Source organism: Halteromyces radiatus (assembly GCF_025201355.1).
Source record: "Halteromyces radiatus strain CBS 162.75 chromosome Unknown BX664scaffold_1, whole genome shotgun sequence".
Taxonomy (NCBI): Eukaryota; Fungi; Mucoromycota; class Mucoromycetes; order Mucorales; family Cunninghamellaceae; genus Halteromyces; species Halteromyces radiatus.
In genome coordinates, this window is record NW_026251687.1 from 1,709,512 (window position 1) to 1,722,159 (window position 12,648).

Sequence of the window (12,648 nt, forward strand, 5' to 3'; positions counted from 1 at the left end):
CTTGTCAAAGGGAAGGATGTTGTCACAATAATCCAAAAAGCATCACCATGACGATGACGCCAACCAACTCAGCTGTCATAAATGAAGACATGTTAGAAAGGAGAGCATTGATTGTGAGTGATTTAAAAAAAACGTTACCACAAGAAGTAGGGAATGCAGTATTGAAGATGCCAACGACGATGCAACAACTAGGGATGGATGTATGGACTCACTTTACGGGGCAACCGAAAAAACCAAGCTGGAACATCCAAACCACGATGATTCTTGGGTTCATGCAGGCATTTAGGGATCAGACATATACAAACAGTCTTGAGTTTTGGCGGTTTGTGTTGCTAGCACCCACATTGTTGAAGCCATTGACGAGCCATGTGCAAGACGCATCCTTTATCGTGCGATCAAGGCCATTGGACTGTGTAGGCTTGTTACGTGCATGTGATCAACAAGAGACAAACACGAGAGTATTGGAAGCCGAATGGATGTCTGCCTTCACAGTATGGGATACTTGTTGGCACACTATATGGCCATCATCCAACCGGATGATCCGTTCAAATAAGGAGAACGTTGAACGTATTGTGTTGTATTTTCATGGTGGTGCTTATTGTACCATGAGTGCCCAAACCCATCGTACTCTCACCCATAAAATAAGTAAGGCCACTGGTAGGAGGTGCTTCGTTGTGAATTATCGCTTGGCCCCTGAAACTAAATTCCCCGGTGCCTTATATGATGCCGTTCAAGCTTATCTGCATTTGATTGATCCTGATGATGGCTATTGTTTCGATCCAAAACGTATTATGATCATGGGTGACTCTGCTGGTAAAAAAAAAAAAAAAAAAAAAAAAAATTGGTGTTGTCATTTTTTTTAAGCTTTCACTTTTTTTTTTTTTTTTTTTTTTTTACCAGGTGGTGGATTGGCTCTTGCAATGATGCTGTACCTACGTGATCATGGATTACCGTCTCCAGAAGGTGCCTGTTTATTATCGGTAAGAAGATGCTCCACAAAAAAAAAAAAAAAAAAAAAAAAAAAAAAAGAAGGCGTAATATTCATTCCTTTGTCTTCACTGGGTGACATAGCCATGGGTAGATTTGACTTTTTCGTATCCAAGCTGGGATAGTGCATCTCTCTTTGATTATCTACCTAACAATCCTGATAAGCTGACAGATATGAATCCACAAAGGCTGTATCTTGGTGATGATTGTACTCCAGCCAACCTGAAGCATCCCTATGTATCTCCTTTATTTGCCGATCATTTTGAACACTTGCCTCCCATCATGATTCAGTCTGGAGGTTGTGAATCTTTACGTGACGAAATCGATGCCATTTATCAAAAGATTAATCAATCCAAAACAACATTTATTCATAATGAAGTGTATCAAGTAAGATAGAACATTTATTTTAATCATCATCAATTCATCCTTTTTTTTTTTTTTGTAATAGGATATGGTACACGTATTTCAAGCATTCCCATTTGGAAAGACTGTGGATGAAGCTATAGCAAGTATTGGTTGGTGGGCTCGAATAGGTGCCTCGATGATCTCTAAATATCAAGTCAAACAGCAAGCGACTTTTTCCTATTTACCATCATCAGCCGTCTCCAATGCAAAAGGATTGATCTTGTCTTCCTTTTTCAAAAGTGAATCTTCTCCTCCATTACCTCTAGGTCGTCGCCATCGTAGTATCGCTGGTTAGAACTTATATATATATATATATTCATAATAAACCGTTTTTACACAATGTCGCAAAAAAAAAAAAAATATAAATAAATATCGATATTTAAGTTATCTTTTATTACTAATGAGATAGAAAAAGTGGGAAATATATAAATAGATGAAAGAGAAAAGAAGGAGGTAGGGATTAAAAAAAAAAAAACTGTTCTAAACCATTCTTCAAATACCATGATCCTCTGCTGCTAGATTATGAAGACCACGTTGGATATATCGTTGGAAATAAGTACCAGTTTGACTAAGGTAAGTATTGACCTTGTTTTCTGCCAAGGGATATCTCTTTTGGAATTCATATAGTTCAACAATGCCCTATAATATAAATTAAAAAAGTCAACATTAATCCAAAAAAAAAAAGAAACGTATATTCTTTCTTTTCTTTTTTTTTTTTTTTTTTCTGTTTTGTTATACCTGTTTAGTTTGTTCCCTTGTACCAATCTTTTCAAAAATCACTTTTAAAACATTGTTCATTTCATAATCCGATAATGATTCCTTGTTCATTGCTGCACCTTGGCCATCGATTTGCATAGGTTGTGCTTGATCATCTTGATGATTCGATGATAATGACTGTTGGTAATGCGATTCTGCCATGGGTGATGGTAAAGAGGATTGATACGTCGTCATACCTGCTACACTCATTGTAATTGGTGGAGGTTGTTGTTGATGTGGTGAGATAACATTGCCATACATTGTTGCATCATGCATTTGTCCATCAGATGAAGGGAAAGACCCAATAGATGTTGATCGGAAGAGATTGCCAGATCTTATAGATGATATAGATGATGGCCGACTGAAAGATGGTGATTGTTGAGCAAGTTGATAGGGTGATTCTTCATGTGACGATGTTGCTGCTGACGCTGGACTTGCAATTGTTCTTGCTGGTGGTTCATATTGATGTTGTTGTTGATTCATAATTTGAGGTGATGATGATGATGGTAATTGAGTTGAGTGATCCATACTTACCATTGTGTTCGTATGATCAACTGGTAGATGTTGTTGTTGGTGCATTTGCTGTTGTTCTTCTAAATGTTGTTGTTGTTGTTGTTGTTGAAACATTTCTTTTTTCTTGCAAGCTTCCAACATATGATGAAGATAAGGATAGACACTACTATTCTGAGGATCATCAATCAATACTAAATGTTGGAACACACCTTCCCCTAATCCGTTCACCATTTCGAGTAACAATGTCTTGACAGTTCGCAAAGGCAATTCACCGAGAGGCACATTATCTTGAGTTCGTCGTTTCCATTCATTAGGAGGAGTTACCAAAAAGAATTTATTGATTTCAAATAGTAATTGATCTGGTTGTAATGATCCTGATCGTAGATTTTCTTGAATTGTCTTTGCCAGTTTCCACAAGCATTTCATAATCAATTCCGTGTATTTGGTTTCTTTGCTAGAAGGTAAATCACCAGGTCGCAGTCCAGCAGAACATGTTCCCAAAATCGATAACAGGGCACTAAGAGAGAAAGAGTGAGTGAGGAAATTTATACTTCAAGACAAAAAAAAAATTTTTTTTCATTTACCTAAAAGTTGCATTTCTTTGACTATTTTCTAGTACTTTGACCATTGCCACATTAAGTGCCTTGGATAACTGAGGGCCTGATTCCAATGAAAGCATTTTTTGATCTAATAATCGGTGGGCAAGCTCTTGTAAAAGATGATGTAAAGCGTCTTGAGATACTGCACCAGCAAGATCACGATTTGTGAATAAAAGAACCAAAGCGTTCACTAAATGTTTGCACAAACGGGTTGTCACAGGGCTACGAGGATCCACAGTAGAATAGGCTAGTCTGACTTGTAACGTAATGGCATTAATCAATGGTTCAATATCAGGAAGAATTACTTCAGGTCGTGTGTTTAGATGTTTGTCCAATTGTTTTAAGGCTTCAATGCTAGGTTGAGGATCTCCACTGGTGATTTGCGATATGATATAATCTACTATATATTCCCTTTGATCTTGATGTTGATGAGAAGTTGCGTAATAAGGAGAAGCCATATGTTGTTGTTGTTGTTGTTGTTGTTGTTGTTGGTATTGCTGAAGCGCCGGTGGAGGTGGAGGTGAGTGAAAACCATGATGCATTTGTTGTTGAGTGGCGGAACGAGGTTGACGCATTGATGAAGGTCCAGGTAACGTTCTTGGTTCCGATCCTCGATCTTGAAGATATTGATTACCATATTCATCCATGACTCCTTCCATAGGTTCGGATTCTTGATGCATGCTGGTAGGTCTACTATTGATATTACTGTGATGAACAGGTTGAGGAAGGGAACGTGGTTTTCCAATTCTTGATCGTGGCGTACGAGGTAAACTGGTAATAGGTGGCAAGTCGTCAACATCCATTTCATCCGATTCCTGCTGTTGTTGTTGCTGTTGTTGAATACGTTCCTTTTCTGCAAGAACGCTTGCTGAAGGTTTCGTTCTCTTAAGTCTTTCCTCCAACATACCTTTTTCTTTTTCACCCAATCGATTGACATACTTGAAGACAGGATCACCAATTAAAATATACGCTTGAGCAATGGCATTCAATGCAGCATTTCGGACACCGGCATCACGATCACCAATATGAGTAGCAATCAGAGGTAGTGCCTTATTTGGTAGCATGACCGACGTTCCATTTCGTTGAATCAAAGCACCTACTTCGTCTAGACATTCGGCTCGAGCTTTTGCGTTCTTGGAATTAGCAGCAGTATCCAAAAGAAAATTGAGTAGTTTGCTTGCAGGATAGATGATACAAATAGCCTTGAGAATAGTACGGATTCTTCCACGAATAGTTTCTTTTGGATCGCCAACCTAAAAAAAAAAAAAAAAAAAAAAAAAAATTAGGAAGCGAACAATAAAAAAGAGAGAGTATTTTGTCTACCTTATTGATCAAGAATGGTAAAAACGATACAGCTTCATATTCAGAGAGAGGTGCACCTTCCACATCAAAAACAGCTACCAGATGTTCGGTCAAGTCTAGACATTTGATAAGCATACTTGTGTTGGTATCAAAAAATCGAATGGTCAAATACTTGAACAGTAAATCTGCATTGGCCAAGTATCGTTTCTTCATGTCATCAAAGGATAAACCGTATTTATCCATGGCAATATCAGGATTGGCAATACATTCATCTAGTTGATTCAAAGCATTGAGACGATCACGTTCCGCATACTGACTAGTACTAAACATCAGGCCAAGAATATCAGATTGAATATGGGATTCACAAGAACTACGTAAAGTATCCACCACATCAGATCGAGGATTATCAAACTGCCAACGAATTTCCTTTTTGGCGCGCACTTGCTTGGCACGAGGATCACTTGATAATAGAGGAGGTTGAGATTGTTCTGTAGAATTTGTCGCCGTTGTTGATGATGTCGTTGCTGCTGCTGCTGCTGCTGCTGAACTCCGAGGAGCTAATAACTTCTTTCTTCCCAAAGTAGATTTGAGTCTAGTTGGTTTGTCCTCTGATCCACTTGAAGCTGCAGAATCAGGTCGTCGTGTTTCAGTAGTGGATGATGTTGGTCGTTTGGATTTTACTGGTGCTGTCGATGATGCTGTTGCCGTTGCTGTTGATGGTAAACCTGATGCTGAACCACGAGCTGCTTCCACAAAAGGCATCACTGTTTGACGTTGGGCTCCTTTCAGTTCTGATACCTTATTCATCACATTGTCGAATCCAGTATTAGCAACTACCATTGGTAGTACATTTTGTGCCGCTTTACGAACATCCGCATTTCGATCTTGTAAACAGGAGAGTAAAGGTGAGATTAAAGGTGAGTAATCCACAATAGTTCCAGAGGGATCTTCTTCATTTAGAGACGTTGATAACCAAGTAAGTAATTCCTTTCGTAACGCAGGAGAATCGGCCGCCAGACTGGTACCAAAGGCGCCAATCAATCCTTCAAATCCACATGTTTGTCGAATAATTTCCAAAGTAGCTATACCAGCGCTTCGCACGTTGGCTTTGTTGTCTGATAACACTGAAGTCACACTACCTGCAAGTGCCTTGACATATTTTTCAAAAGGTTTGCCCATAGATACCACCAACAATCCAGTAATTTCCACAGCCTGAATTTGCAAGAGTTTGTTACTGTCATTCAATCTTTGCTTGAGAACACTAGGGAATTCGCCTGGAAATATAAAGAACAACCATATATTAGTCATTAAAATATATATATGTATATATATAATGTTTCATAATAAAACTTACCAAGATTGGGTTTGATTCGTTTATTTGCTCCATCGATAATAGCCAGTACCTTATCAAGTCCTTCTTTTCGTTTCTTCCAATTAGCATCATTGCAATCAGCTGCCACTTTGCCAAGTTGATTTGAAATATCAGCACGAGGAATCAATGAGTCTAAAGCGTCAACCTCGGCAGCACCACCCCCACCACTATTGCCGACTTTTCCAGAGCCACCATCAGCCACCTATCATTTATACAAAAAAAAAAAAAAAAAAAAAAAAAGGAGTTTTGATGTCACTAAAAGATGATATAAAAATATACTGCATCATCCTATGTCACTTACACTAGCAGAAAACTTTGTGGGTTGAGGAGGATCCAATTTTGACACCTTTTCAAATTCACTCTCGATAGTTGCCATCAGAGCAGGACTGACATCTTGAACAAACGTGATGATTTCTATCAAAACAACAAGATTGAGTTTCCTTCTAGGCAAATGTATCGTTTCTTTTCTTTTTATTCTTTACCGGGACCAATATACATGCGTAAAATACCAAGTACAGTCACAGCGCTTGTACGAACAGAAGCATTTGTATTTGACAAAGCAGTTTTCACAAAATCAATCAAATCACGTACTTGAAGACCAGCAATACCAAAATCAGATAGAGCTTGATGAATCCAGATCAGAGAATCGGCCAGAACTTTTGGTGACTTGGCTTTCTTCCAGATGGGGTAAGATTGAGATAGAACAAATTGCAAGGAAGTTTTTTCAGCAAATGTCACCAAACATTCACCAGCAGGTTTTTTAAGTTTGATGTCCCCTAGTTTTTCCACCATACCTAAATTGGAAGAGTAGGAAAAAGAAGATCATCAGTCAGGAAGAAAAAAAAAAAAAGAGAGAGAGAAAGAAACATATTAGAATAATCGTATTACCTGGAATACCGATAGCAGCACATGCACGAGAGAAAGAAGGACAGACAGTAGCAAGCAACTGCATTACTCCATAAAGCTTGGTCATAACTTGAAAATTCATTTCTTTCCAACCTGGTTTCTTGGATAAACAACGAATAACGATTTCAGCTTCAATGTCGCTAGGTTCCAAGCTAGATTCCAAATGTGTATATAGTGATTCCATAGCAGCTAAACGAACTTTCCATTGACTTTGTCCAATTTCATCCCAAATTTGTTCAGGAATATAGTCGGATACACGAGCTTCAGCATCTTCAGGTGAGTAACGATATTTAACTTCTTCGGGTCCACTAGAAGGAGGTAATTTGGCGGCTTTCTTTGGAGTACCACTGGTAGCAGAAGTCGTTGCTGGTTTTGGTTTGGATGATGATAGCGTTGGTTTCTTGGTATTGCCTCCTAAAAGTCTTGCTGGTGGTTTACGTTTTGGTGGAGTCATTTCCGTCGCTGCCATCATGGGTTCACTGTCGACAGCCATAGGTTCAGGTTCAGATTCGACAGGTTTGGATGGTTTGACCTAACATATTAAGAATAGAATGAGTACACATTGAAATACGATAGTTCAATGATTCTTTTGATTTCCTTCTTTTATTTTTTTTTCTGTACCTTTTTGGGCGGTGCTGGAACTGGTTTCTTTGCTGGAGGTGGCTGTGGTTTTTTGGCAACTACAGGTTTCGCTTTGACTTCAGCCTTGTCGAATGCTTCCTTGATTTTGTTCTTCTTGATATCGTCCAGATCATCAGTGTAAGCAAGCATCATCTTTTCCACCCACTACTTTCATTAAAGTTCCTAATCCTTCAGCACTAGCTTCACGAGCACTTGCGTCAGCATCATCCAAAGTCTTCAACATCATTTCAGCAAATATCTTTGTTTCTGATTTCGAGGGTACTTGACGAATAGTTTGTAATTGTCGAGTAAGTAATTTGACAGATTGAGCTCTTATTTGAGGATTCTTGTGCTTGACCGCGATAGAGAGGTCTTCAGTGATTTCTAAAATAGGTACAGAGGAGAAAACAGCATGTAAAGAGTTGACCAGTTGTTCTAAAATTGCCGGTTTCCGTTCTTTAAGTTTTTCGATCATAGGCGGTACCACCTATAAAGATAAAAAAGAAAGAAAAAAAAAGACTTTAGCGAACATGAGGATAAAAAGAAAGTTTACATTTTCAAATACCTACCATTCCTTTATATTTTCCAAACTCTGTTCGTAATCCCTTGGCAATAGACTCGATACAATTTGCTGCTGTTCCGACCAGTAAAATATTTGAATCACCAATACGCTAAAGTTTAAAAGTATAAAGAATCAATAAAAAAAAAATTGAAAAAAAAAAATATGTGTCAAAAGGTATTATGATTACCTTTGTTAAAGCCCCCACAAGTTCGGAATAATCTTTATCCATAATCTTTGGTGTCTTTGTTGATTCTAGTAAGGCATCCAAAGCTTCTCGTCGTTCTTGCCATTTTTTCGATGCCTAATGTATAAGAAAAAAAAAAATAATGTTAGATGATATCCTTTTTTTTTTCCTTTTATCATCACCTACCAAAAGTTCATAAAAGTTTCCAGGTAATTTTGAAGTGATATCGATTGGGTCAGCCAAATCAAAAGGATCCATAGGTTCTTCATCCATTGGTTCAGCTTCATCTTCATCTTGGTTAGTATCACCTATGAGAAAGAAATAAATAGAAAAAAATGATTATGTTATAACAAATAATAATAATAAGTGGTAATCAATCATTCAACATTAGTTGCTTTTTTTTTTACCAGTTTCCACATCCATTGCTTCAGTTTCGGCTAACTTTTGTTGTTCAGATCGTAATAATCTTTCTGGTGTTGGTTTTTCAGAGGGTAATTTCGCAAAAGCTTCTTCCAATTCTTTAATCTGCACAGGTTTGAGGTCAGATAATGAAGGTGTGAGAGCAGCGCCAATCCATCTATATATTTCAGTTGTCAAAGTAAATGTCTAAAGATAAATAAATAAATAAATAAGAACAAGGAATATTTTGTTATCATGATTTTATCTTCTTACCTCTGCTCGAACATTACGATCAGTGTGACCAAATAATTTTGGTAATGTCTTGATCAATGGTTTGGGACTAACAGTCTTAGTTCCAAATTGTCTATAATATATTTTTGTTTTAATATTGCTATTACAGTATAATCATATAAATCTTCTTATTTTCCTTTACCTCACTAATTCCCGTAAAACTACTACAGTTTGAGTGACCAATTTAGGTTGTTTTGCTTGTAGGCCAGGAAGTACCAATTCCTAAAAAAACAAAAAAGTAAATAAAAGAATCATTGATTCTATCATACAACGTGACCTTCTCTTTTATATAAAGATATACTTTACCACGACAGGATCTGCTACGTCTATTTCAGCATAAAGTAATATGATGCTAGTTGCTTTTTGTTTTGTACCAGCCTTTGGTGCTCCAAGACACTTTTGAACTAAAGCAGGCACTACAGATTCACGAGTACTAAAAAAAAAAAAAAAAAAAAAAAAAAAAAAAAGGAATATGATTTAAAAAAAGAGAGAAAAGAAAACTTATTTTTTTCTGTTCAATGTTTTACTTGGAAGCATTAGGAGCATTGTTGACGTATTCATATATGGCATTCAAACCGGTTTCTTGAGCTACAGCATTGGCGTCTGTGGCGATATTTTTGAGGTATTCTTCATATTGATAAAAGTCGGCATCTTCCACTGTTTTACGGAAAAGATCGTATAATTCAGTATAGGCAGATTGACGAGCTTTCCAAACCTAGAAAAAAGAAAAATGAAAGAGATGAAGGGAAAATTGTTAGGCTTACTAGATATTTATAAGTTAACTTCTTTTTTTCTTTTCTCTTTTGTTCCTTTTTTTTTTCTTATATATATAAATAAATATATAAATATTACCTTGTGTTGAAGTCTTTCAGTAATAGGTAAAGATTGAAAATCTTCTTGAGCTGTTTCCATAGATATTATAGTTCGTCTTTTGTGTTTTATTGAGAATGGTAAGAGATGTATTCAGAACTGTACATTAAGTTGATTGAAATATACAGTAAAAGAAAAAGACAAACAAAGATGCCTAGTAAGTGTATTTTAAATGTACGAGTAATTAAATATAAAGATGAAAGAATGAAGTGGTATATAAAAAAGAAGAAGGATGATTAGAACAAAGGTCAGAAAGAAGAAAAAAAATAAAAAAAAATAAAAAAAAATAAAAATAAAAAAAAAATAAAAGAAAAGCGCAGAATCAAACCAAAAAAAAAAAAAAAAAAAAAGAGGCGTGCCTGCCCTGAGAGACTGACGAGTCGGTGACTCAAACACCTTGCATCATTTCAATGATAGATTAAAGATTTCAAAAACAGCGTTTAAAGTGTCAATGATAAAAACAGAGGTGAGGCAAGAAAAGTTTTATTTCTATTGGGTTATACATATGTAAGGTACAACATGACCTCAGTTTGATGATGATGGAGTTTTAATCACAACGATTAATTGAAAGCGTGAGTTTGGATGGTGTGGATGAATTTCAAATGAGTTATCATCATATAAAATAGACAAGTAATAAAATATGCATGTTGATGATGACAATGGAAAAGTTTCTTTTTTTTTTTTTATGATCTTTCATTATTAAAGTCTAGAGTGAAAAAACAAGGAGAATAAATATAGAATAGATTTTTATTTTTATTATTATTATCTTGCAACTGATTCATTTGTGTGCAGTTTGAATGAAGAAGTTAACTCGATTGCATTATTCGCTTATTTGAAATTCCGAACAAACACTTTATAAATGTTCATCTTTTTTTTTTTTTTTTGTTACCTTTTTCTTTTTCTTTTCATTTCTTTTTCTTTTCTTTTTCTTTTTTTTTTTATGATATCATCATGGATATTGAAAAACTATTGACAAAAACACCTTCATCTTCTAGTAATTTACAACAATCATACCCTGATCAAAAATTAATACACGAAGATAAACTAATGAAAATATGGGAACAACAATTATATAAAGGTGGATTTATAATAAAATCAACATGTGAAAAAAATACTTTGACGGATTGTTATATTACAACTTCTCGACAACATCAATCAACCTTCAAATCAATGGATGAAACACCTATTCATATCAAGATTATTGGTCGGCATATGAACGGGTCATTTCGTTGTCATATTGGAACTGGAAAGCAATCACGGCCTATCAAAACAACTGAATTATCACAACAAATGCGAATGATGGTGGTCTTTTTTCGAGCGGAAAATAGTAAAAGTCCTTGGGTCTTGACCGATTTTATTTTTTTTCCAACTTGGTTACTGCATCTCTTCCGTTATGCACATCATGATGCTACTCCTGGTCGTACAGATGTTCGCTTCTTGGAAAATGCTGCCTTGGCTAAAGAAGATCATATTTATCGTCTGAATCATGTGCTCAACTCTCTCTTTCGTTTCCATTTATACTGCTTAGATTATAATCAATTGAATGCATCTTTACGGTTGGCCAATTTTTTATTCGACTCTGCTGGTTTGAATCCTATGACTTTACCACGACCTCAACTTATTCTTAATGATGATCCATTCACTGCTTCATCCGGAAACAACGATCAACCGTCTCTCTATGCCTCTCTTATCCTACTCCTGCATGCACCACGTCCCACCAAAACCAAAACAATGTGCAACAATTGTAATTCCAAACCTTCATCACGACGTCAACTTTGCGTAGCGTGTTATCGATATCAACTCAAACATAATGAACCACGACCACTACGTTTGATTGTTGCCAATCGACCTGGACCTCGATCTCTTTCACCACCTTCCAGTAAAACCAATGCGACTTCATCTTTATCATCATCACCATCTTATTCCCATTCAAGATCATCGATGGATTTATCAACTAGTACATCATCAACATCATTATCATCATCGCCCACGTCACCTATGCCCATCTTGTCCTCGTATTTTATAAATCAGTATCAAACAGGTCCCAAAAAAAAGTCAAACAAGTGTGTCAATTGTGGTGTGACAGAGACTCATCAATGGTATCGGAATCTATGCGGCCACGGACATTGGTGTGAAACATGCAAAAGTTATTATTTACGCCACGGCAAGATCCGCCCTCCTGAATTGTTTGTCAAGGCTGCAAAAAGAAAGATCGATGTACGTTCATGGATGGATTGGACTTCTTGGTGTTTAGATGATGCTACAGTAGCAACAGCAACAATGGCAATTAACAAAGATTCTCAACAACGTAGATGGTCCTCATTCGTAACACCAACAAATAGTGATCACTTGTTACCTTCTCCTTCGACGACAACTGTATTACTTCATACAAATGACCAACCTCTATCATCTAGCTCCAGTGATCATGTATTCTTCCCAACGCGTCATACTCAAAATACCTTTTCACCTGTAGTATCCTTGTCTTCAGCATCATCGTCATCTTCGTCATCATCATCAGAGTTTTCTTCTTCACCTTCCTCCTCTGCATTACCTCTAGGTCCAATGTCATCATCGTCATCATCATCATCCTCATCATCATCACATTATTCAACGCCATTGATTCATTCGACATCATCAAATCTTCATCATTATGTTTTGAAAAAAGAATCTCGCCAGATATCCATCAACGAACCTACTCGAACAATTTCATCATATCTTCCCAGTTACCAACATCCAGCATCTTCCTGAGTGTCAATCACTTGATGATTTTTATCCTTTTATGACTTTAACTCTCTTATGACGCCAATCTCTTATTTATTTATTTATTTATTTATTTATTTTTTTATCTGTCCCTTATCTTTTTCTTTTCCTATAGTCTATG

At 36.4% G+C, this 12,648-nt stretch overlaps 3 protein-coding genes across 3 annotated transcripts; 2 read left to right on the forward strand and 1 right to left on the reverse strand.

The window, feature by feature from the left end:
* Positions 1-272: 272 nt before the first annotated feature.
* BX664DRAFT_254606 (alpha/beta hydrolase fold-domain-containing protein) lies at positions 273-1,687 on the forward strand (the record flags this gene model as incomplete). Its single annotated transcript, XM_051540377.1, has 4 exons — positions 273-813; positions 901-980; positions 1,072-1,374; positions 1,436-1,687. 4 exons carry the CDS (start codon positions 273-275, stop codon positions 1,685-1,687), a joined length of 1,176 nt encoding a protein of 391 aa, XP_051404697.1.
* A 71-nt stretch (positions 1,688-1,758) lies between these two features.
* On the reverse strand, positions 1,759-10,054 carry BX664DRAFT_320449 (armadillo-type protein). The gene is made up of 19 exons (XM_051543124.1): positions 9,750-10,054; positions 9,425-9,612; positions 9,204-9,330; positions 9,040-9,119; positions 8,880-8,970; positions 8,615-8,813; positions 8,394-8,515; positions 8,211-8,324; positions 8,031-8,132; positions 7,624-7,948; positions 7,462-7,556; positions 6,823-7,372; positions 6,417-6,728; positions 6,236-6,348; positions 5,917-6,136; positions 4,584-5,836; positions 3,246-4,513; positions 2,131-3,178; positions 1,759-2,031 (listed from the first exon to the last, which is right to left on the reverse strand). Exons 1-19 carry the CDS (start codon positions 9,807-9,809, stop codon positions 1,885-1,887), a joined length of 6,414 nt encoding a protein of 2,137 aa, XP_051404698.1. The 5' UTR covers positions 9,810-10,054; the 3' UTR covers positions 1,759-1,884.
* Positions 10,055-10,698: 644 nt separating this feature from the next.
* BX664DRAFT_320453 (uncharacterized protein) lies at positions 10,699-12,647 on the forward strand. Its single transcript, XM_051543125.1, has one exon. It carries the CDS (start codon positions 10,719-10,721, stop codon positions 12,513-12,515), a length of 1,797 nt encoding a protein of 598 aa, XP_051404699.1. The 5' UTR covers positions 10,699-10,718; the 3' UTR covers positions 12,516-12,647.
* Position 12,648: the final 1 nt, after the last annotated feature.